This window comes from Oncorhynchus mykiss, chromosome 14, assembly GCF_013265735.2.
Source record: "Oncorhynchus mykiss isolate Arlee chromosome 14, USDA_OmykA_1.1, whole genome shotgun sequence".
Classification (NCBI taxonomy): Eukaryota; Metazoa; Chordata; class Actinopteri; order Salmoniformes; family Salmonidae; genus Oncorhynchus; species Oncorhynchus mykiss.
The window spans coordinates 10657548-10684239 of NC_048578.1; the positions used below are offsets into that span (position 1 = coordinate 10657548).

General features: G+C 43.7%; 1 protein-coding gene across 1 annotated transcript in view; it reads left to right on the top strand.

Moving 5' to 3' along the window:
* Positions 1–26692, top strand: part of LOC110487730 (vascular endothelial growth factor receptor kdr-like) — a 73650-nt gene that overhangs the window by 41956 nt on the left and 5002 nt on the right. The window contains exons 14-27 of the mRNA XM_036942928.1: positions 234–380; positions 537–665; positions 1804–1910; positions 3484–3610; positions 4344–4448; positions 6788–6901; positions 7089–7177; positions 7360–7513; positions 8155–8252; positions 8797–8919; positions 10311–10422; positions 14851–14950; positions 18744–18849; positions 25676–25797. Coding sequence (XP_036798823.1) covers positions 234–380; positions 537–665; positions 1804–1910; positions 3484–3610; positions 4344–4448; positions 6788–6901; positions 7089–7177; positions 7360–7513; positions 8155–8252; positions 8797–8919; positions 10311–10422; positions 14851–14950; positions 18744–18849; positions 25676–25797 — 1633 coding nt within the window. The remainder of the gene's footprint in view (positions 1–233; positions 381–536; positions 666–1803; positions 1911–3483; positions 3611–4343; positions 4449–6787; positions 6902–7088; positions 7178–7359; positions 7514–8154; positions 8253–8796; positions 8920–10310; positions 10423–14850; positions 14951–18743; positions 18850–25675; positions 25798–26692) is intronic.

Genomic DNA, 26692 nt, shown 5'->3' on the forward strand with positions numbered 1-26692 from the left:
ACATTGCCTGCTGGGTGTTCAATGAGGTCTCTAACAGAACAGTAATTGCACGTTATATGGGTATTACCAAACTTTAAGAATAATATGTTTGTGTAACATCGTATTTAAAAGTGTCTGCTCCTGGATATAAACCCGCTCGTGATTATGAAACCCAGTAGAGAGATGAGTTTGTCTGAGGGAAATCTTGAAAAGAAGAGCGATCGAATTCAGATATGCTTTTGTGATTGAAACAGAGAGGAAGAGGCCGTGGCTGAGACAGAACCTGACCAATCAAGATGTAAACAGCAGCAGCACTCTGACTATGGCCTGCTACGCCCTGGGTGTGCCGCCACCCTACATCACCTGGTACAAAGACAACCTACCAGTACAGGAGGGTCCAGGTAAGAAATGACTTGGGATTTAGGGGCCCTGGGTTTTCCCTGGTTGGGTCACATGATCAAGAAAATCTCCTGGGCCTCCTCGTTGTTGAATTGCTCAACCATGTTAGTCATTTTCTCCATAAAATCTGAGCTGTTGACTTTGTGCTGTTGTTCCAGGTATTACCCTGAGGGAGGATGGGGTGCTGACGATCAAGAGAGTGAAGAAAGACGATGAGGGCTTGTACGAGTGTCTGGCCAGCAACGGTGAGGGGAGTGTGAAAGCCAGTGCTGTGGTCACTGTCGTGGGTGAGTCACTACTTTATTTCCATCATAATGAGCTTGACGAGAACCCATGTCATCCTGATAACGATATCCAATGAATCTAACTGCAGTACATTAACCACGTCAGATTCCAATCAGCCCTGAGTTTAACCAGCACAGCCACAGCCAGAACACTTCCTTACTGCATGACCAATCACAGTCACAGGAAACCTTTTGGCCATACTGGGCCATGTTTTCTTGTCAACAGTACAAATGGCTCTGGCCAGACTTCAGTATGAGAACTCTCTCTAGAGAGGAAGGCTGCCAAGAGGCTACCAAGTATGTCCAGTGAATTACTCTACTGGCTTTTATGACTGGGGCTCTTGGAGCTCTAAACGAGGTCCCCACCCATGGGACATGACCTGCAAGGAGTGTGTTAAGAGGTCCCACTCTCAATGACTGTGGGCACAGCAAGGGGAGAAGTCTTCTCGTTAAATAACCATGGGACTGGAAACATGATGACACAGACTGAGGGGGGGGGGCAAGGTCATGCGACGGTATTCTGACGACTAGCCCTGGCACCAGACATGAATTCCTGTTCCCCCAAAAATGTCCCATTTTCCTCAAAGTCCAACCCCGGTGTCAGCATCATCCGTTAGAGCATGTCCAAAATTAGACAGTTTGCTTCATGCATTGCCAAACCTTTATTTAGGCATTACTCTAAACAAAACTATTTCACAAAATTCCTAAACATTAAGGAAGGCATGTTTTGAGATGGCTGACTGTGAATGTTGACATGGATAGTTAAGAAAATTAGGGATACGCAGTGGAATGTGTTTCCACTTGTAGTGTGAACACAACATGGCGGAAATGAGTTAATCTAGCAAAAAATGAATAACTGAGAGAAATGCCAGAGTGGACTTTCAAAAAATCAACATTGCAGTGGTGTAATTCACTTCCTTGGATTCACTTAGAGAAATGTACTTTCAAGTACTGGATAAGTAGACCAGTGCCATGTCTTACTCTAATATGTTAAACAAACAAAACTGTTCCTCTATTGTGTACATCCCCATTTATATTTGTTCTCAGTTATCAATTCTTATACATTTTTCAAGAATCATCGAAATCACATAATTCCTCGGTGAACAACAGTTGACTAATTGTTCCTGTGGTCTCCTTCCAGGTGATGAGGGGAAGCCCAACATTGAGGTGATCGTCCTGGTGTGTACAGGAGCTGCTGCCACCTTCCTCTGGCTCATGCTCATCCTCTTCATCCGCAAGCTGAGGAAGGTAACAAGAGATCTCCCTGCAATCACAGCTAGTTCTGTGCTCTCTATCTCACTCTTCTTGACTGTGAAGACATTTGAGAGTGGTAACTGTTTGCATACTGCACTGGGGACTTGACTCACCATTCATTTTTTTTTAACTTAGTTTATTAAACCATAGCATCATGCCATTTAACAATGTGTAACATGCTCTTCTCAAGACATATTCAAACATCCACACTACAATGTTGAGGTTTTTGTTTGTGAGCTTCAGAAGTGGAGTGCAGTCTCACTATACAGATTTTGTCAACTGCGATCACTGACTCATGTCTCTTGCAAAATGCAGTTCAATTGGGTGGGATAATTTTAGCTTGACGTTTACGATTTCCACATTTCCTGGCATTGGAAAAGTGCTGAGATTGTGTTTGTGTGTATGACAAGAAAGTAGAGAACATGCATCAACAGTTCAAAGGCAATAGAAATAGGCACATTACAACGACAGTCATGGTAGACCAAAGGCACGGTCATGGTATGGCAAAGTCATGGTATGGCAATGGCACGGTCATGGTATGGCAATGGCACGGTCATGGTAGAGCAATGGCACGGTCATGGTAGAACAATGGCACGGTCATGGTAGAGCAATGGCACGGTCATTGTAGAACAATGGCACGGTCATGGTAGAGCAATGGCACGGTCATGGTAGAACAATGGCACGGTCATGGTAGAGCAATGGCACGGTCATGGTAGAACAATGGCACGGTCATGGTAGAGCAATGGCACGGTCATGGTAGAACAATGGCACGGTCATGGTAGAACAATGGCACGGTCATGGTAGAGCAATGGCACGGTCATGGTAGAGCAATGGCACGGTCATGGTAGAACAATGGCACGGTCATGGTAGAACACTGGCACGGTCATGGTAGAGCAATGGCACGGTCATGGTAGAACAATGGCACGGTCATGGTAGAGCAATGGCACGGTCATGGTAGAACAATGGCACGGTCATGGTAGAGCAATGGCACGGTCATGGTAGAGCAATGGCACGGTCATGGTAGAACAATGGCACGGTCATGGTAGAACACTGGCACGGTCATGGTAGAACACTGGCACGGTCATGGTAGAACAATGGCACGGTCATGGTAGAACAATGGCACGGTCATGGTAGAACAATGACACGGTCATGGTAGAACACTGGCACGGTCATGGTAGAACAATGGCACGGTCATGGTAGAACAATGGCACGGTCATGGTAGAACAATGACACGGTCATGGTAGAACACTGGCACGGTCATGGTAGAACACTGGCACGGTCATGGTAGAACAATGGCACGGTCATGGTAGAACAATGGCACGGTCATGGTAGAACAATGGCACGGTCATGGTAGAACACTGGCACGGTCATGGTAGAACACTGGCACGGTCATGGTAGAACAATGGCACGGTCATGGTAGAACAATGGCACGGTCATGGTAGAACACTTGCTCTTGTCCTTTACTTAACATGAAAAAGTTTATTTTCCACAAATCCTGTTTGATTTCACATACCTACTGTACCCAAGCTCCATCATCATTTTCTTCTCCCTCTCATCTCCCTTCCAGTCTGTGGACTATAAAATGGGTCCATCCATCATCATCGACCCAGACGAGTTTCCTCTGGATGAGCAGTGTGAACTCCTGCAGTATGACAGCAGCAAGTGGGAGTTTCCCCGAGACCGCCTCAGACTGGGTGAGTAACTTACTACACCACACAGCACTGGTACGGTCTACGAAGTCCCTCACCATGACGACGCTGTAACTCAAAAGGTCAATACGCACCACGAAGGGGCAACTACTGTAAGTGAATTTATTTGTTCACCATATACTTCACATCAACAGGTTAATGTCATTTTTGACACATCAACAGGTGTCACCCCCCTGTGAAGAGGGTGTAGCTTCGTTACTCATCAGTGACGCTACGCTGTCACACAGTCTTAACATTATATATCCCCTGAAGGAACGCTTCACGGGTCCAGTCGTCAGAACCTCAGCAGGTTGTTTTAGCCCTTTCCTGCAGTCAATGACCAAAAGTGCCCTCTTTTGCCCTAATGGGTGGAATGTCCGGTCTTTCTATGTCAAACAGTTTTGTTATATTTCACCCTTCTGTGATGTATATAAAATGTAATATTGTATTGAAACTCTAAATGTAATACATTTCAACTCTATATCTGACATGGTACAGGTGTCTGCTTTTTTGTAAGCCCATAACCATGTGTGTGAGGTGTATACTTTTATTTTAAAGTTGACTTGTTTCAAAGTAGACCAAGAATCACTCTGTGTGCCCCTGATTTAACCCACTGCAGTAAAAGGTTAATTACAGGCCCATATCGCCCATGACAGGGAACCCAATCTGATTTACTTAACCCACTGGTCTCTCTCTCTCTTGCTCTCTTTCTCTCTTCTCTCTCTTCTCTCTCTCTCAGGCAAAACTCTGGGCCATGGAGCCTTCGGGAAAGTGGTGGAGGCTTCTGCTTTTGGGATTGACAAGCTCTCGACCTGCAAGACTGTGGCTGTCAAAATGCTGAAAGGTATAGGGTAGAGGTGTTATTATCAAGACTTTGATCTGAAAACGTAATGCACGCTCATTAACAGCACTCGCGAGTCACTTTGGTTGGGAAACCAGGCTGAAAAGTCATGCAGGTTGTTTCCAGATAACTTCCTTTTGATCCCACCTGGTGGAGATGATACTGATGAAGGTACTCCTCTCCCAATGCACGTGGTCAGCTCCTACGGTAGAAACACAACAGCCGTCGTTCTGAATGTAACAGATGTAAAACAGCCATCTGTCATTTCAGCAGGTTATTTGGTTTCTCGTGCATGATATGAATTCAAGAACTGTGATGGCACACGTGTGTAGCCAGTTGTAGGCGTGTGATGGCTGCTTCTAACAGCCTGTTTGGTCTGAGAGAGACTAAGGCCTTGGTGTCCCTGGTGAGGATGACATTCTGCAGATGTGACAGGAATCAGGAAAGCATTCCACTTGGGTCCAAGATTTTCAGGCGATGAAAAATGTAAACGTGGACGGTACAAATGATGCATCTACAAAATATATGCACGTTAATCCTTATTAAGGTTTATAGACCTGATGTTTTTTAGATACACAAACAATTGAGATCAATGACCCCCCCCCCCCCCCCCCCCCCCCCTTCCCCACGCAAGATTTATGGTCACCATAACTTACAGACACATTTCGCAATCTTTCTAAATCTGGCAGAACATATTTATTCCATCAAAATGGAAACAGCGAAAAGCGGAAGAAGAGAGACTCCAGAAGCAAGAGAGACTGTCCAAGGGATTTGGCCTACTGATCTTAGCAGAGTAAACATTTCAGCCCAACATTACTGGCTGTATCCCCTTAGGTTTGAAGTGGTCAAACTAACTTCCCTCCTGGCTCTGTTGGGGTGGCCAACTCCAACTCTGTAGAGTAATGGGACCATGGATGGACAGTGATGGTGTTTTGTGAAAGATCTAGCTACATGATAAACCAGGCCATTTGTTAGATATTTCCATCAGTGTCACGGCATTAATCATCCCCTTCCATTAATCACAGAGGAACCAAGCTCGCCGGGCTGGCTGTTGCTCCCTGCTCTGCTCCAGGAACCCCAGGTCAAACGTAGTGAAAAGCAGCTCACTTCCCTAAACTGACCCTTCCTACGGGTGGTTTGAGACTCAGCGTCAGTCAGCTCCAGCTTCCAGAGCATGCTGGGACCACTGTGATGAGCCAACAATAAGACAGAGCAGAAGTACAGACCCAAAACTCAGCTCAACACTCTATGTTCTCCATTCATTATTTAAATCCAAGTCATTGATTCATGATTAAAATCGACCAAAATCTCTGTCAGAGTAAACCACATCCAGGGAGTCAGTGATGGATAAGAGCAGGAATATTTCGCACTATTTTGTTCAATCGATGTTTTCCTTTTGTTTATCAGTTAGAGACGATATTGTTTACTAACATTGCTAACTCCAGATGATCTTTTCAGATCATGAAAGAGAGAGACATTATACAGGCTCATCGGACGCATTGACTAGTTGCTATTCCACGGTCTTTGAGATCAGCGTAGCATAGAGGTTGATTTATGGTTGACCGTTAATCTTTGGCGTCGACGGCACCCCAAAAAGGACGAGTCCATTTGATGGTGTTTAGTTTATTTGGTTAAGAATAACCCTCCCTCTGACCTCATAGCATGCCTGACCCAGATATCCCCCTCCTTATATGATGTGTAGACTGGATAAACAACTGAGGAAAACAACAGCATTATCTGTTCTGTGATCTTTTTTAAAAAAAAATCGAACCAGGGACTGTAGTGACGCCTCTGCGATTCAGTGCCTGAGACCTCTGGGCCACTCGGGAGCCCTGTTCACAGTCAACGGTTATATTGTCTCTCCGTGCGTGCTCCAGGGTTTATTTTGACGGAATGTATGGCTGTGCTTTGGGTTGTATGCGAGAATCTGTTTGAATGTGAGAGAAGGCTGATGTTTATGTTTGAAGTTATATATATATTCCCATGTTGACTTCATTCCTTTCCTGACATTATCTTTGCATGCCGTCTTAACCTTTCACATTGAATGTTCTCATGTCGATGATCATATTTTCTCAAATGAAACATTTCCTGCCTGTCTTAAATCTCCTCCACATATGTCAAATCTGTTCTTTATTAAATATACTGTTTGGTTACCAGACGTCCATGAACGTACATCAGTTGGAGTCATCTTAAACAAAGCGAAATAACTTCAATGAAAATGTCATTTAAAGTCAAAATACATCCACGCTTTTGAGGGGTTGTATGAAACAGTATCCCCGCAATAGGAAATGTATATTTAACCAGCATCTCTCTAAATGGTCTGTGTGTTTGCGTTGTAACAGGAGGAGCTACGACAAATGAGCGCAAGGCTCTGATGTCCGAGCTGAAGATCCTGATCCACATTGGTCATCATCTGAATGTGGTCAACCTGCTGGGAGCTTGCACCAAGCCTGGAGGTGAGTGAGACAGAGGACAGGGTTAACTCTATGGTTAAACTTAGCCGCAGTGTATGACTTGTGAAGTAAAGGTATAAATTGCTGGCATCTCAGAGAAAATCCATCGTGATTCCAACACACTCGTCACTGTTTCTGAATCATTACTCGTTAGTCAGTTTCTTTGAATTCTGTGCTTCTTTCTTCTCAGGTCCATTGATGATGATAGTGGAGTACTGCAAATATGGAAACTTGTCAAACTACTTGAGAAGCAAGAGGGCGGATTTCATCGTCTATAAGGTGAATCAGCATCTTCACGGACTGAAGCTTTCAGAAATGCTGTTTTCTCATTAAATCCTATTCAAAAGCCTTCATCGTTTAGTCTATTTCTCAACCTGATAAGAAAACCCCAGATTGTCAGCAGAGCCGCTTTCTAAAGTGACTCAAGCTTAGCGTCTTGTATCTGTTGTGTGTCTCGTCAGAGCCAGGACGGTAAGTTGGTGACGTCGGGTTCGGGCTGTGACCTCAGCGAGCTCATCAAGCGGCGCCTGGAGAGCGTGGCAAGCACCGGAAGCTCGGCCAGCTCCGGCTTTGTGGAAGATAAGAGCTACTGCGACTCAGAGGAAGAGGAGGAAGGTAAAACTACACGAGCCAACAGTGTCTTCCTTCCCCTTACCTCCACCCCGCCCTCCCCCGGATTGTTTACTTCCTGGGCCTGATGGGACATTTCCTCCTCCTGTTCATAATTACAATCGATAGGTCAGAACCACAGGCTGGCACCCGCTGTGCCTGGATGAGAAGGAGGAGTGGAGGAAAAGGCCTCTGACAGAAGTGTTTGTCTGGTCCTGGCGTGTCGGACATTTTGTTTTGTGATGTGTTATTTCTGATGTGATTAAATGTTTACTCAGGTGGGCTGATGGAAGGAGTCCACTGGGTTCCTCCACAAACCCCCTCCTGCAGTCACACTGCACCGATATCACACGTCTCACCCCACATCTAAAATAACACCAGGCATCCTCTCCTGTCTTTAAAGGATGTTTTTAGTAAGACAGAGACTGTAGGTGGACGAATGAACCGTACTGTACGTGACAAAGGGGGTTTCGATGATGGCATGTTGCAGGTTTCTTTGTATGGGAGGCTTACATTAACAATATGGAGTTGATGATCCTGCATGTATACATTTGTATTGTGCATAATTCATGTGTTACACCATACTAAATTGTGTTTATGAAAATGGTTTGTAGTCATTACCACTTTGTGTTTTGTTTTACCCTCAGAGCCAGAGGATCTGTACAAGAGAGTATTGACAATGGAAGATTTGATTTGCTACAGTTTCCAAGTTGCAAAAGGCATGGAGTTCCTGGCTTCACGCAAGGTATGCACTTCCTCTAGGCAAATTACTGCATCAAAATCAATATCTAATACCAGTTAATAAAGCTTTATTCTGTCCAGTTAACTTTAATAAAATGCTGTTGTATTTCAAATGCCGGGGAAGTCGTTTTGTTGACCTTTTTTCATTCATAGTAAGCTCTGTTCGCTGTGAGTCTATTGGCATATTGGCTATAATCAGTCTAAAACTCATTCACATTTAAAACTCAGTCACAAGCTCTGGGAGAGCAGTTTAGACTCATTAGTGAACCCATTGTTGTAACTATCCCCATTAGAAAGAAGGGCTTAACCTGGATATGAAACACTTCACATCCGAATATCACTGATGACTGTTCCATATGGTTGTCTTAGCTGACATGCACAGGGCCATGAGTGTTTCCTGTAAGGTCACATGGTCAGGAAATAGTCCTGGCTCTAGCCATGCATTATCCCATTAGGCTAAATCTTACAGAACTCAAACGTTCATGTAAAGTCATGCATTGACTTGATCAGTCCTAATCCAAATGGATGTCTTGTCTTCTTTTCGTTAGTGTATTCATCGTGACCTGGCTGCAAGAAACATCCTACTGTCGGAGAATAATGTTGTGAAGATTTGCGATTTTGGACTGGCCAGAGACATCTACAAAGACCCAGACTACGTTCGCAAAGGGGATGTTAGTAGCTACATACTGTACTTCTATTAATCTGACATAATAAGTACATTATATATGTGATGAAATGTGCCATTGACTTGACGATTACCGCCTGGTTGTGTGAGAGAAACCAGAGACTAACTTGACTACCATCATTCAAAAATGACTTGGCAAAAACTATAGTGCCTTCAGAAAGTATTCATACCCCTTGACTTATTCCACATTTTGTTACAGCCTGAATTCAAAATGGATTCATTGTTTTTTTCTCTCATCCATCTACACACAATATCCCATAATGACAAAGTGGAAACATGTTTTTAGATATGTTTGCAAATTTATTAAAAATGAAGTACATAAACATCGCATTTACATAAGCATTCAGACACCTGAGTCAACACATGTTAGAATCGCCTTTGGCGGCGATTACAGCTGTGAGTCTTTCTGGGTAATTCACCAAGAGCTTTGCACACCTGGATTGTACAATATATGCTCATTATTCTTTTTAATAATTCTTCAAGCTCTGTCAAATCTGTTGTTGATCATTGCTAGACAACCATTTTCAGGTCTTGCCAAAGATCTTCAAGCAGATTTAAGTCAAAACTGTAACTCGGCCTCTCAGGAACATTCACTGTCTTCTTGGTAAGAAACTCCAGTGTAGATTTGGCCTTGTGTTTTAGGTTATTGTCCTGCTGAAAGGTCATCTCAGGAATTGTGAAAAACTGAGTTTAAATGTATTTGGCTAAGGTGAATGTAAACTTCCGACTTCAACTGTTTGTGTGGTGTACAGAGATGAGGTAGTCATTCAAACATCACATTAAAACCTATTATTGCATACAGAATGAGTCCATGCAACTTATTATGTGACTTGTTAAGGACATTTTTACTCCTGAACTTATTTAGGCTTGCCATAACAAAGGGGTTGAATACTTATTGACTCAAGACATTTCAGCTTTTCATTTTTCATACATTTTGACATTATGGGGTGTGTGTAGTAGGCCAGTGACCAACAAATCTCAATTGATTCCATTTTAAATTCAGGCTATAACACAACAAAATGTGACAAAGTAATGGTGTGAATTCTTTCTGAAGGCATTGTAAAGACAGACTGAATAAATGCAATAGTTCTGAGAAATGCCAGATATTCTGGGCAGATTTCAGTGTTTGTCTGAATACGGAATAAACATGTCTGTCTGCATAGACTAGAGGATGTTTTGGTGGTTGAGGATGTGTGATAGAACTACGGCATGAGGGCATGTATAGTACTTCACTCAACTCAAGCCCTTCTGCTTCTCAGATGTGACAGGTCGGTTGTTGATGGTATTAGTGAGAGAGCCAGTCACACAGGTGAGATGAGATACCGATTTAAAAGAGCTGTCGTCTCTTATCTCCATCTCTCTCTCTCTCCCCCACAGTCCAGACTGCCCCTCAAGTGGATGGCGCCAGAGGCCATTTTTGACAAGATCTACACCACTCAGAGCGATGTGTGGTCCTTTGGAGTCCTAATGTGGGAGATTTTCTCTCTGGGTAAATATACAGACCTTTAGTCCTGACCAGGAATGACTCACTATGCCTTATAGTCCCTCACCTGACCTCCCCATTAGCAGAATTAATGAGCAGAAATGAACAAACATCTGTGCACATTTCACAACGCAGCCATGTGGAACAATACAGACTTATTCAATGCAGATTTCCTCCGTTGTGTAGGTCCTTATCTTAAATCACCTCTACAAGGACTATTGTTTTAGGACTTGTCATGAAACTACAGATTTGGACTGCTTCCATGCTCTTTGCCCTACAACTTACTTATTTCAGAGAAATTATATCATGCTAAATGTGTTTTTGTTATTTCTCAGTAAACATTACTGCTTAGAATGTTTTATTTTTTTAATGAAATAGTCTCCAAGAAGCTTTTTTTTTTACGTGTAATCTTACAATTTTGCACACAGTGTGCAGTATCCCTTCCATAGAAGGGAGAAGTTTCTGTCTGTCATCAGCCAGCGATGTTCAGTGAGGAGTCTCCAGTCAGCTAGCCAGGCGAGGCAAGGTGCCCCCAGCCATGCAGCTCCTCCAGATGTACTGGGTCATAACTGTCTCCTGCTACTGCGTAATTGTGCCTCTGGGATAAAACGGGGCTGCATTGTCAGCTTGAGAGAACAATTTTCATGCTGCTCGTGCTTTAAACATTAGTGAACTTCCACTGTGAATTCTATCACAGGCAAAGGGCCGTTAAAAAGAAAGAATACCTTCCATTTAAGTCGGCCGTTGCCTTCCCAGCTGGCAATGCAAACGCGCTGTAACCAAGCAGCCGATCAATGTAAATGTTTGCCCCTGCGGTGAAACCACTGCAACCTTTGAGACGCCATTGAATGTCGGTTCATGACTGTCTTTGCACCGTGCAACAAAGCAGAGACCAAGCTGTTCTAGAGCAAGACTCCACATGACATATTGTATGCTCAAATGTCGCCATAGGCAGCAAGGACAACATTCAGAGTAAATGTTAGGAAAGTGTAAGGAAAGAACAGCACATTGATGCAGGGCTTGAGGTTTGATTGTGCATGCTACGTTTGAACCTCTGCCATGAAGCCAATCACCCAGGAGGACTTGGGTCAACAACAAAAAAAAGGTTGTGAAATGTGAACTACCTCAAGACATGGGGTACATGCAAACACTTGTTCTCTCTCTCTCTCTCTCTCTCTCTCTCTCTCATGCTCTCTATATCTCTCTCTCATGCTCTCTCTTTATCTCTCTCATGCTTTCACTTTTTCTCTCTCTCTCATGCTCTCTCTATCTCTCTCTCTCTTTCTCTCATGCTCTCTCTGTTTCTCTCACTCTCTTTCTCGCTCTCTGTTTCTCTCACTCTCTCTCTCTCTCTGTTTCTCTCTCGCATGCTCTCTCTCTCTCGCATGCTCTCTCTCTCTCTCTAGCATGCTCTCTCTCATGCTCTCTTTATCTGTCTCCTCTCTCTCTCTCTGTTTCTCTCACTCTCTTTCTCGCTCTCTGTTTCTCTCACTCTCTCTCTCTCTGTTTCTCTCTCGCATGCTCTCTCTCTCTCGCATGCTCTCTCTCTCTCTCTCTATCTCGCATGCTCTCTCTCATGCTCTCTTTATCTGTCTCCTCTCTCTCTCTCTGTTTCTCTCTCTCTCTCTCTCTCTGTTTCTCTCTCGCATGCTCTCTCTCTCGCATGCTCTCTCTCTCTCTCTATCTCGCATGCTCTCTCTCATGCTCTCTTTATCTGTCTCTTTATCTGTCTCTCTCTCTCTCTCTCTCTCACACACACACACACACATGCTCCCTCTTTATCTTTCTCTCTCACACACACTCTCTCTCTCCCTTTGCTCACTGTCTCTCTCTCTTTCTCCCGTAACTTTTCTTTGTCACAACCACACACTCTGTTTGGACCCCAGGAAGATTTGCTGCTGCCTTGGCAACAGCTTATGGGCATCTTAATAAAATACAAGAAAGAAAATACTAAATACCCACAGACACATATATAGTACCTTCACATAACCACTCACACATCTGGGTGGTGTTAACATGGTCTCAGAAAGATAAATTAGGACACGAAACGACTGCAAAAAAATTACAAACACTCAGTCTGGCAACCTGATAGGTGTTTGAAGGTCAAAGGTTTGCTCCAGTCCCAAGGTGCTGGCATATGCATATGGAGACGTGACCTGCTGTCTAGCAGCTTGAGTTTTGCCTTGTGGTTTAGGATTTCCACCTCTTGTTCGTTTTAGGTGCCAAACCATCAACTACACCCCTGTTTCTGTGTTAGACATGAGTTACGCGGTAATCGACCTATTTGTTTGCCATGATTGGTTGATGTGATGAAAAGAAAAAGGGCGTTCTAGCAGGCGTTACCGCCTCCTAAGACTGCTTGTTAATATCGACATCATGCTCTGGAGATTTACAGTGGGGCAAAAAAGTATTTAGTCAGCCACCAATTGTGCAAGTTCTCCCACTTAAAAAGATGAGAGAGGCCTGTAATTTTCATCATAGGTACACTTCAACTATGACAGACAAAATTAGAAAAAAAATCCAGAAAATCACATTGTAGGATTTTTAATTAATTAATTTGCAAATGATGGTGGAAAATAAGTATTTGGTCAATAACAAAAGTTTATCTCAATATTTTGTTATATACCCTTTGTTGGCAATGACAGAGGTCAAACGTTTTCTGTAAGTCTTCAAAAGGTTTTCACACACTGTTGCTGGTATTTTGGCCCATTCCTCCATGCAGATCTCCTCTAGATCAGTGATGTTTTGGGGCTGTTGCTGGGCAACACAGACTTTCAACTCCAAAGATGTTCTATGGCGTTGAGATCTGGAGACTGGCTAGGCCACTCCAGGACCTTGAAATGCTTCTTACGAAGCCACTCCTTCATTGCCCGGGCGGTGTGTTTGGGACCATTGTCATGCTGAAAGACCCAGCCACGTTTCATCTTCAATGCCCTTGCTGATGGAAGGATGTTTTCACTCAAAATCTCACGATACATGGCCCCATTCATTCTTTCCTTTACACGGATCAGTCGTCCTGGTCCCTTTGCAGAAAAACAGCCCAAAAGCATGATGTTTCCACCCCATGCTTCACAGTAGGAATGGTGTTCTTTGGATGCAACTCAGCATTCTTTGTCCTCCAAACACGACAAGTTGAGTTTTTACCAAAAAGTTATATTTTGGTTTAATCTGACCATATGACATTCTCCCAATCTGTTTCTGGATCATCCAAATGCTCTCTAGCAAACTTCAGACGGGCCTGGACATGTACTGGCTTAAGCAGGGGGACACGTCTGGCACTGCAGGATTTGAGTCCCTGGCGGCGTAGTGTGTTACTGATGGTAGGCTTTGTTACTTTGGTCCCAGCTCTCTGCAGGTCATTCACTAGGTCCCCCCGTGTGGTTCTGGGATTTTTGCTCACCGTTCTTGTGATCATTTTGACCCCACTGGGTGAGATCTTGCGTGGAGCCCCAGATCGAGGGAGATTATCAGTGGTCTTGTATGTCTTCCATTTCCTAATAATTGCTCCCACAGTTGATTTCTTCAAACCAAGCTGCTTAGCTATTGCAGATTCAGTCTTCCTAGCCTGGTGCAGGTCTACAATTTTGTTTCTGGTGTCCTTTGACAGCTCTTTGGTCTTGGCCATAGTGGAGTTTGGAGTGTGACTGTTTGAGGTTGTGGACAGGTGTCTTTTATACTGATAACAAGTTCAAACAGGTGCCATTAATACAGGTAACGAGTGGAGGACAGAGGAGCCTCTTAAAGAAGAAGTTACAGGTCTGTGAGAGCCAGACATCTTGCTTGTTTGTAGGTGACCAAATACTTAATTTCCACCATAATTTGCAAATAAATTAATTAAAAATCCTATAATGTGATTTTCTGGATTTTTTTCTCATTTTGTCTGTCATAGTTGAAGTGTACCTATGATGAAAATTACAGGCCTCTCTCATCTTTTTAAGTGGGAGAACTTGCACAATTGGTGGCTGACTAAATACTTTTTTTTGCCCCACTGTAGATGCTATCTGACATTGTGTCAGGGATCTTGGTCGGGTACATGAAAATATTTGTTCATGAGTCAGGAAATGTTTATGGATTACATGGCGTGGGCAATATTTTTGAAAACCCCAACTGGATTGCATATTTGATTCAAGTTGGCTTAGTGTATTACTGTTTTTATTTAGACTGAGCCAAGCGTGAATTAAAGTTATTAAAAAATATATCTTACCTCACCCCCGATATTCCAATTTCAGAATTATTCTAGCATTATCTCTAGATGTTATTCAATGTTTCATATCATTGCCCATGTGTAAGGTCAATCAGTTGATTTTGAAGCAGTCTTAACTGAGTGTTTATGAAGCTTTCTTCTCTAATCTTTGTAAAGTATCCAATCCTCTCTGTGTGGGAGATTGAAGTGTCTGATAACCCTGCACTTCCCTCTCGCTCTCCCTTTCCCAGGTGCCTCTCCATATCCTGGCTTACACATCGACGAGGAGTTCTGCTGCCGACTGAAGGAAGGGACCAGGATGAGAGCTCCGGAATACTCCTCCTCTGAGATGTAAGGATCAAGCAATCATTGCTTCCCCATTACTTAACTTACAAACCCGTCTCATCATCTAACTCAGGCTTTAAAAAGTAATGCCCTTGCAGTTTGAAGAGTGGCCCATGTCAGAAAGTTCATCATAAATGCTATAGCTCTCTTACCTCTTGCCTGTGCATAATACACTGAGCTCCCTTGGCTCTTGAAACTTGTAAAGAGCCCAAACCATGCCTCTCGTCAAGTCTCCGTATCCGCCAACCTCTCCTAAAGGTAATTAGCTAACAGGAACTCTTGCTCAGAGCCACCCATTAAAGGGCACTCAATAAAAGCCTCCCATATTGATATAGTGAAAAAAGGACTTGTATCTGCTCTTTCATTCGTCTGAATGGGTGACAGGGCTTATAGGCATCGTGGGTAATCCAGCTCTGAATGTGGAGGAGAGACAGGAGCTGCTGATTGGCAGTTAACTGAGGGGCTGGCAAGGTGCGGATCCATTTTAAGACTGACATCGATGCGGCCGTAATTAAGCCCAACACTAAAAGTTGGGGTAGTGGAGTGGCCAGGGGGGCAGCCAGGGGGGCAGCCAGACACAGGGCAATAAGAGCCAAAGGGCGGGACACTCTGAAGCAGGGCAGAGGTGGACGCTGCTGCTGAAACAGAATATCTTTGGGGGAGTCTAGTGGGGTTTCTCCTGGCCCTGTGGTATCAGTGCTGTTTGTCTAGAAGGGAGGTGGACTGGATAGGGAGAGCTAGGGTTGTTGTTGCCTTTAGGTTACTGGGTGGCTTCTCAGCAGGGAGCTCTGTCTGGGGCTCTCACTCACTGTCCCAGGCTGCGGCATATGTCTGAGTTTGCAATAAGGACCTCTTGCTCTCACTTCCTGAGCTCTGCTGTTAATCTATCTCCCATTCAGCTGTGTGTGTGTGTGTGTGTGTGTGTGTGTGTGTGTGTGTGTGTGTGTGTGTGTGTGTGTGTGTGTGTGTGTGTGTGTGTGTGTGTGTGTGTGTGTGTGTGTGTGTGTGTGTGTGTGTGTGTGTGTGTGTGTGTTTGTGTGTGTGTGTGTGGTGCATAGGGTTTGGTTTTCATTTGTGACAGAGCATGGTGGAGTCAAACTTCCTCTGTCTTATTCATTTGTAATTGATAAATGTTGTCCAGAATTGTTTTAAACATCTTGTGCCAACTGGAACCAAGCTAATGGATATATCACCAATACCTGGGAGATGGTGATTGGAGATGACCAGCAAAATATGAACCAGACTGGAGTCTTAAGCCAATGTCACACAAAGCAATCTGGAGGCAATTTATGTTGCTTGCAACAAAGCTGCATTTGGGTTGCTCTGTGTGTCACCCCCCCGAAATTGCCTGAAACTTAGTTGCATTGCATCGCAAGTGATGGAAATCAATTCTATTTCACGTAACTGACTGTATGCAATGTCTAATCAGTGTGCAGAAAAAGGTTTACGTCGACTCGTCATGTCGTTCCATCCAGTTGTCAGTGTCGCTAAAAATTGCGACAAACGAGAGAGACATGGCAAATGGGAAATGTATAAACAATTCCAGACACCATGGCTAGTCATGGTTTTGTACATGGTCTGGCAGTCAATAAATCCCAGACCTTTCTTTGTCCGGTTTCAACTGAAATTGTCCAACATGAACTGCACTAGCTAGCTAGCTTAGCTCGTCGCTAACTTGGTTAGCTAGCTAGCTATCTTGGTAAAGCATAGCTTTAAAGGCTAGCTAGCTAAATTGCACAGCCAGCATTTTGTCTATATATCGATGCTGTTAAAATTACCAAACGTTTGGATAAATAAATAATTTATGTAAACCATGATGTGACGTTTGACAGGATTAGATGTTGAATGTAATTTCAATTGCATTTGAATTGATATGTGTATCAGCAAAGTTGCTTGAGATGATGTCACTTGCAACTTGCATCTGCAACAGAAATTGCATCCACATTGCTTCATGTGACACAGGCCTTAGAGAGTGGGGACGCGAACAGAAGCAAATGTCAGCTCGGTAGATCCAGAGTCAGACCCACTGGTGCCAAGTTCCTCTCTCTAAGATACTTTCCGTTCTGGTTCAAAGCAAAGCCTTCCATTGACAGAATGAAGATATATAGAGAACACATGCTCATGCTAAGGAACCATGATGTAAAACCTGCCTCTTGTCTGAGATAAACACAAGACCCACTGATATCACTTTAAATGGCAAGCAGAGGAGCGGTACACACTAGTCTATAGGGGCAATACTCTGTCTCCAACACTTCTCCTCAGAGCCTCCCAGGCCTGACGTTGTTCAGGTGTGTGGGAGGCTGGGATCCAGAGGCTCTGACCCTGACCTTGATCCCATGGATAATGAAGGGGGCCAAGGGCCGGGCGATACAGGGCGGTATATCTACGCTGCTGCTGGTGCACCGGCTCATCAGGAATGTGACCATCGGCTTAAAAGATCGAGAGGTCCTCCATCAGTCCAACGGCGATCTGATGCATCCTCAAGAATGCTCCTCAAGACGCGGGAATAGAGATAAACGATGTCCACCTCCCAACATCCCACAGCTGTCCTGCCAGAAGAGAGTAGTGGACTAAGGAATTGTGACCACCACAATGGTCCCCCTCTACAAAGTATTCCTTGAAGAGACAGTAGAGGGGGAACCAATTTATTCCCCTTACGCAGAAGAGAGGAAGCTGGGTTGAAATACATTGCTGTCTACATCTCCTCCTCTTGATGTGTGGCCCATGTGGGCCATGGTGGTCTGCTCTGGGCTTCCATCCTGTCACTGTGAGGATGTTAGGAGTCCCTCCACCTGGCCAAGGACACTCATTAACATGGGAATCACAGCCCAGCAACCCGGTCGTTTCTCCAGCCAATCTCCACTGCACTGAGAGGAGAGGAGGAGTCTTGTCAAGCCAAGGTCTAGGTTCCCTGAATGCAAACACAGATGGAGAGGGCAAAATACGGAGGATGTAATGAACCATCTGCTTTTTACTGGAATTTTCTCCAAAATCCAAATTGACTCAATCTGGTGCCAATCAGAGGAACATAATGGAGCTAATGGGCACCTGGCTCTGTTTACGTAAGGGCCTCTGTTTGGAGGCTGCGCTCCATAGTAAGAAACAAGCTAGGGATCCATCATCACCCCTGACTGTAGGGTTTGATTTAAACAGCAGCCTGCACTCCATCTCTGAATTCCTACACGGCCGAGTCCGGCCATTATTACAGGCCACTGCTGCAGTGGAAACACAGCACATAACGGCCCTGAGTCTTCCCATATGGGCAGCGAGGCTGACAGCTCGTCAAAGACCGGGGGGGGGGGCTCTGAGCATTCCTAATGTTCACACCAAGACCTAGAGGGAATGAGATACAGCCCCAGAGACCAGATTATCCTTGGAAAATGAAATGTTGGATATACGAGTATTTTAGATGACAGTTGATTTGGGTGGAAGCCAGCTACAGGTCATCTCTGGTGTCAGTCAGCCTCCACACACACAGGGTCTCTCTGGTAGAGTGCAGGTTGGTGCTAAAGTCAAAGCACTCCCTTTGTAAAAGATTGAATGCTATTTGCCTTTTGGGTAAATGTCTGCTTCTCACCAAAGCACAGCGGAGTGAAACTTAGCAGTGCATGGCCATCTGCATTATGCCAAATTCATCACCATCAGGCAGGGGTCATTACCAACCCATATAGATTTCTATGATTACCATATTATTACCATCATTTATTTGTATATTGCTCAACATAGCTATACAGTGTGTCTGTGTTATCAGAATGTGAATATGAGCCAGAATAATGACATGATGTGTATTTCTCCTCAGATACCAGACCATGTTGGACTGCTGGCAGGGTGAGTCAGGAGACCGGCCAACCTTCACTGAGCTGGTGGAGAGACTAGGAGACCTGCTACAGGCCAGTGTACAGCAGGTAAGATCCACATGGCTTTGTTTTAATACTTTAATATCTATTCCTTCTGCCCCTAGAATCCTTAGTTGCTACATCCATTTTTGGACGTAATGATTTACAGCGCATTCGGAAAGTATTCAGACCCCTTGACTTTTTCCACATTTTGTTACGTTACAGCCTTATTCTAAAATGGATTAAATCGTTTTTTTCCCTCATGAAATCTACCATTTTTGCAAATTTATACAAAAATACTATACTGAAATATTACATTTACGTAAGTACTCAGACCCTTTAATCAGTACTTTGTTGAAGCACCTTTGGCAGCAATTACAGCCTCGAGTCTTCTTGGGTATGACGCTACAAGCTTGGCACACTGGTATTTGGGTAGTGTGATAGAAAAAGTACATATTTACCTGATTTGTTTGATATTAATAGTTAGCAATTAGTACTTAACAAATAGGATGATATTTCTGTCCTGTTAGTGTCTGTGTTTTATGATATCCACTCTAGTTCCCTGCAGCTAATCTGGGCGTGTGGTCCCTGGAGGTGGCTTGAGCTGAAAAATGATTTAAAGACTGCATTACGTAGACAAGAATGTGTTTTACTAGAGATAGCTTAGGAGTAGAACAATCCCTCATTGTCTCAAAATTATCCTTGCATCTGGGAAACTAAGCCAGGGTGGGGTTAAGACAACAACCCACGTGCAGATAACGACAGGATGAACCCAGAGTGGCTTATGATGATGATCCTTGGTCTGCATGAGGGGGGTTGAACCAACTATGGCTGAGCATTATTAGTGTCGGCTATATAAAGTACTCTGCATTTGTGTGAAGGTTAGATTACTCGGTCCTACACTCAAGGGTGGGGGGTCGACCAGCCTCATTATTGCAATAGTTAATCAATATTAAATAAGATGATTGTTTGACGAAATGACCAAGTCTTTCTCAGGACTGAATTTCCACAACAGGAGTTTCTCCAGCTCTGTCAGGTTGTATGGGGAGCGTCGCGGCGCAGCTATTTTCAGGTCTCTACAGAGATGTTAGATCGGGTTCAAGTCCGGGCTCTGGCTGGGCCACTCATAGACATTCAGAGACTGGTCCCGAACCCACTCCTGTGTTGTCTTGGCTGTGTGCTTAGGGTTGTTGTCCTGGCTGTGTGCTTAGGGTTGTTGTCCTGTTGGAAGGTGAACCTTCGCCCCAGTCTGAGATCCTGAGTGCTCTAGAGCAGGTTTTCATCAAGAATCTCTCTGTACTTTGCTCCGTTCATTTTTCCCTCAATCCTGCCTAGTCTCCTAGTCCCTGCCACTGAAAAACATCCCCACAGCATGATGCTGCCACCACCATGCTTCACCGAAGGGATGGTACCAGGTTTCCTCCAGACGTGACGCTTGGCATTCAGGCCAAAGAGTTCAATATTGGTTTCATCAGACCAGAGAATCTTGTTTGTCATGGTCTGAGAGTCCTTTAGGTTCCTTTTGGCAAACTCCATGCGGGCTGTGATGTGCCTTTTACTGAGGAGTGGCTTCCGTCTGGCCACTTTACCATAAAAGCCTGATTGGTGGGGTGCTGCAAAGATGTTTGTCTTTCTGGAAGGTTCTCCCATCTCCACAGAGGAACTCTGGAGATCTGTCAGAGTGACCATCGGGTTCTTGGTCACCTCCCTGAGCAAGGCCCTTCTCCCCCGATTGCTCAGTTTGGCCGGGAGGACAGCTCTAGGAATACTCTTGGTGGTTCCAAACTTCTTCCATTTAAGAATGGTGGAGGCCACTGTGTTCTTGGGGACATTCAATGCTGCATCAATGTTTTGGTACCCTTCCCCAGATCTGTGGCTCGACACATTGCTGTCTCGGAGCTCTACTTACAATTCCTTCGACCTCATGGCTTTGTTTTTGCTCTGACATGCTTTGTCAACTGTGGGACCTTATATAGACAGATGTGTGCCTTTCCAAATCATGTCTAATCAATTGAATTTACCACAGGTGGACTACAATCAAATTTTAGAAACAGGGTGCACCTGAGCTCAATTTCGAGTCTCATAGTAAAGGGTCTGAATACTTATGTGTTTTCGCTTTGTCATTATGGGGTATTGTCTGTAGATTGTTGAGGATTTTTTTTATATATATACATTTTAGAATAAGGCTGTAACGTAACAAAATGTGGAAAAAGTCAAGTGGTCTGAATACTTTTTGAATGCACTGTATACGTGTTGATTCTTGAAGAATATAACTTATAAATGCCTCATGAGCTTAGTTCAACGGTCGTACCCCATTAGAATCCAAAATATAACTCTATATGTTTGTAAACAATGTAAATGTAAGCAAACACTGTATAGCCTCAAAACATGGTTCAAACTATGAGGTGGGTGAACCACTTTGTTATTGTTTCAATTTAGTATTCTAGCTTCAACTGTAAAAATGTATTACCTTTTAATGTGGCATGAACAGAACCAGGCATGATGTTTTTGTCTGATTGCCAAACAAATCATTTTAAAAAGTATGCTACCTGTGTTCGTGTACTTTAAGAGAATTACAGCATCTTAAACACTCTGGCCTTGTCTCATCTAAGTGCACTATGCTCTGGCCTTGCCTCATCTAAGTGCACTATGCTCTGGCCTTGCCTCATCTAAGTGCACTATGCTCTTGCCTTTCCTCATCTAAGGGCACTATGCTCTGGCCTTGTCTCATCTAAGTGCCTTGTCTCATCTAAGTGCACTATGCTCTGGCCTTGCCTCATCTAAGGGCACTATACTCTGGCCTTGCCTCATCTAAGGGCACTAGCCTAGCCTCATCTAAGTGCACTATGCTCTTGCCTTGCCTCATCTAAGTGCACTATGCTCATAAGGCTTGTATGACTTACTGTGTTTTATATGCTTTGCTTCTGGCCAGTAAAACTGAGTGTGGTGGAGCACATTTGCGTATAACCTATGCTCCTCATGGAGTAAAAGGGTTTAGGTAAGTAAGTCAAGTTTAGGCAAAGTGCCTAAAACTACTTCCATGTGGGGGAAGCCACAACACAGATAAAGAGCCACTGAACACGCCGATTGGCACGTGTGTTTTTCTGTTGCTCATTAGAATTGTTTTATTTCCGTCTTGGAGGTGTGTTTCCTGACTGATTCCGCGTTTGGTTAATGATGTTTGTCCCCAATGAGACACTGTAGACGCAGAAGCCTATTTTACTGCCTCAAAATCTCCATAATTAATCTAAGGTAACTCAAAGAATCTGTAATTAATTTTGCCGTTTTGTCCGAGGATGTTTAAGTTGCACAATAACATCCAACCAAGGTATTTGGTGCAGTATTTCTCATGTAAATGTTTTTTAGGGCTGCTGGGCAGGCCTGACTCACTGTCTATGCTATTGGATAGAGCGAAATCACTGCAGCTGTTCACCCCATATTAGTGGGCAAGTGGACATCGTCAAATCAAAACCCAACCTTAATTTCCCGGTGTGACGCACAGATGTTCCAAACTCAGTTTAAGACGAGACTGACTCTATGACCAAAATTAACCTATTTACACTTTGTAGTCAATTTTGAGACTAGAATAAATATTTCTTACTCATATCGATACCACATAGGCCATTTTCAAAGGGATTAGTTGCTATTTAAAGGCAGACGCTCCCTGCTTTTTTTTTTTCAGACCCCCTCCTGCTTTTTGTGGTAGTGGAATGACAAGGAGATATTGAGAAATAGGAATAAAATCAAACAGTGGTGTAGTGCTGCCTAGAGAAGTGAGTACACTCTAATTTTGACAAATATTTTTCAAGAGCACTGTGTGACATACACTTTCAGTGACTTAAAATTATAAATCCCATATTGGTCTTTCACAGTCAGGCCTACCCAAGCTGTACTGTGCAACTAGGCTAATAGTAGGCCTACTATTGAAATGCTGTAGATAAATGAGGCTGTCAACTGAGTCCCTCTTTTTAAATTGAAAAACAACTAAATTAGATGTCAACAATATCAACAATGATTGATATTTAAGTGTATTTACCCTTTAATTCAACTGCGCAGGCACCTAGCACTATTATTTGGTTAGCGGTGTTTGTGTAGAACACATGAGATGGAGTTTGTGTAACAATGTTGCTTCTGTCCCTCTCCTCATCCCAAACCGGGGCTCGAACCAGGGAGCCTCTGAACACATCAACAACTGCCTTCCACGAAGCATTGTTTACCTATCACTCCACTGAAAGCCATGGTCCTTGCAAAACAAGGGAAACAGCTTCTTCAAGGTCTCAGGACATGGATAGACGTCCAATTTCGAAGTAAATCTTGAACGACCCGGCTGCATTTTAGAACAGTGTTTTCCGCAAATTCCATTTTGGAACATTTGTGCGTAGGCCTACCACTGCGTGCACACTGCTGAGCTTTAAAATGTGTTTATCAACGTTTTAAGCTAAACATTCAGATCTGTTCTGTCAGCCTTATTAATTGATACGGCGTATACCTCCACTTCACTACTTTGATATGAATCGTGGGGATAAGAAGTGAGCGTACACAATGCCCACAACAAAATTGGAGGTGCACGGCATATACCTCTGTATACCCTTCACTACACCACTGGAATCAAGACCGGGAGAAGGAAAGCAGCGACTGTGTCTGCTGATGGAAAATTGGCTGTTTCCCCTGCGAACACAAAACTATACGGTCCCATCAAGTCCTAATAATGCCAAAAACTCAGAGTTTAAAAGACAGTCAAATAAACAGTCACAGAGAGTGGGGATTGTAAAGAGATTAGAGATGATAGCAGACCAGACCTCACACGTCACATAAAACCGCAGTATAGAAATGCTTTATAACATAACAGATTGCTCTCGCTAAAAACCAACTGTGTGGGAACCCATCCTGACTGGACAGAAAAGAGCCGCACAGTAAGGATTTCAACCCCTCCATTAAGATACAGTTGAATTCAGAAGTTTACATAAACCTCGGTTGGAGTCATGAAAACTCGCTTTTCAACCACTCCACAAATGTCTTGTTAACAAACTATGTTTAGCAAGTCGGTTAGGGCATCTACTTTGTGCATGACACAAGTCATTTTTCCAACAATTGTTTACCGACAGATTATTTCACTCATAATTCACTGTATCAGAATTCCAGTGGGTCAGAAGTTTACATACACTAAGTTGACTGTGCCTTTAAACAGCTTGGAAAATTCCAGGAAATTATGTCATGGCTTTAGAAGCTTCTGATAGGCTAATTTACATAATTTGAGTCAATTGGAGGTGTACCTGTGGATGTATTTCATGGCCTACCTTCAAACTCAGTGCCTCTTTGCTTGACATCATGGGAAAATCAAAAGAAATCAGCCAATACCTCAGAAAACAATTGTAGACCTCCACAAGTCTGGTTCATCCTCGGGAGCAATTTCCAAATGCCTGAAGGTACCACGTTTATCTGTACAAACAATAGTACGCAAGTATAAACACCATGGGACCACGCAGCCGCCATACCACTCAGGAAGGAGACGCGTTCTGTCGCCTAAAGATGAATGAACTTTGGTGTCGAAAAGTGCAAATCAATCCCAGAACAACAGCAAAGGACCTTGTGAAGATGCTGGAGGAAACAGGTACAAAAGTATCTATATACACAGTAAAACAAGTCCTATATCGACATAACTTGAAAGGTCGCTCAGCAACGAAGAAGCCACCGCTCCAAAACCACCATAACAAAGGCTAGACTACGGTTTGCAACTGCACATGGGACAAAGATCGTACTTTTTGGAGAAATGTCCTCTGGTCTGATAAAACAAAAATAGATCTGTTTGGCCATAATGACCATCGTCATGTTTGGAGGAAAAAGGGGGAGGCTTGCAAGCCAAAGAACACCATCCCAATCGTGAAGCACCGGGGTGGCAGCATCATGTTGCGGCGGTGCTTTGCTGCAGGAGGGACTGGTGCACTTCACAAAATAGATGGCATCATGAGGCAGGAAAATTATGTGGATATATTGGAGCAACATCTCAAGACATCAGTCAGGAAGTTAAAGCTTGGTCGCAAATGGGTCTTTCAAATGGAAAATGACCCCAAGCATACTTCCAAAGTTGTGGCAAAATGGCTTAAGGACAACAAAGTCAAGGTATTGGAGCGGCTATCACAAAGCCCTGACCTTAATCTCATAGAAAATTTGTGGGCAGAACTGAAAAAGTGTGTGCGAGCAAGGAGGCCTAGAAACCTGACTCAGTTACACCAGCTCTGTCAGGAGGAATGGGCCAAAACTTATTGTGGGAAGCTTGTGGAAGGCTACCTGAAATGTTTGACCCAAGTTAAACAATTTAAAAGCAATGCTACCAAATACTAATTGAGTGTATGTAAACTTCTGACCCACTGAGGATGTGATGAAAGTGGGAATAACCCACTGGGAATAAATCGTTCTCTCTACAATTATTCTGACATTTCCCATTCTTTAAATAAAGTGGTGATCCTAACTGACCTAATACAGGGAATGTTTTACCAGGATTAAATGTCAGTAATTGTGAGTTTAAATGTATTTGGCTAAGGTGTATGTAAACTTCCGACTTCAACTGTAGGTCTGTTACTTACAGACAGACTCAGTCCTTCAATGGCCAGTCAGTGAGGTTGTCTCTACCAACATCCTCACACTGCTCCATCTGTGGCCCTCAGGCATTCCACATTTTATTTATTAGGCGTGACCTTTGGGTTCTTTGGCAACATTCCCTGCTAGTCTGCAGGCCCTGAATGGATGTTTGTGGAGCACACGGACAGTATTATGCTCAAATCTCAAAAGGCTTCACACACTTATCACATACATGTGTTTTCCGTCATGCTATGATAGTTGTTAGCTAGGCCTCTGGTCTGACATGTTGTGGTCTCTCCTCTTTCTTTCCGTTCAGGAGGGCAAGCATTACATCCCAATAGCAGCCCTGCTGTCCAAGGAGGGAGACCCCTCCAACACGGCCCGGTCAGAGGAGACCAACACCAGGCCGCTCTCTCACCGCGACTCAGGGAGCACCTGGTGAGAAACAAGAGTCTGTCAACTGGCCAGTCACTACACTACATTACCCAGCTATATTACCCTCAACCTAACAGAGATATATATATATATATATACATTACCCTCAACCAAACACAGAGATATTACCCTCAACCAAACAGAGAGATATTACCCTGAACCTAACAGAGAGATATTACCCTGAACCTAACAGAGAGATATTACCCTGAACCTAACATGGAGATCACACAGACCCCTGTGGCTCACAACACTATTGAATAAGCTCTCTCACATTTTATATCATCGCGGTTTAGTTGAAGATTTCTGCCATAAGTCTATGTACATTATATAACATTTAATAGAGACACTTCAGCAGTGAAATGTAATGTCTCTTTGGGCATCTTGGCTTAACGGAATGTTTATCTCTCTTTAAATATGTGTTATCTTAAATGTACTGAATGTTAAAGCTACAATATGTACGTTTTTGGGCAACCCTACCGAAGGTTGCTAGGTGCACGGTGTTTCCTCCGACACATTGGTGCGGCTGGCTTCCGGGTTGGATGCGGGCTGTGTTAATAAGCAGTGCGGCTTGGTTGGGTTGTGTATCTGAGGACGCATGACTTTCAACCTTCGTCTCTCCAGAGCCCGTACGGGAGTTGTTGCGATGAGACAAGATAGTAGCTACTAACAATTGGATACCACGAAATTGGAGAGAAAAAGGGGGTAAAATAAAAATAAAATAAATAAATAAAAGATAAAGAGAAAAAAATACATGTGACTTATAGATCTGTCATTCGCAGTTAAAGCGCGTCTAAGAAGCTGTGGATATGTTCTATGTGCGCTATTTCTATGCTTCCCGTTCTTAAGTTTAGTTTTTGCGTCTTTTACGTTCAGTTTGGTACACCAGCTTCAGACAGCT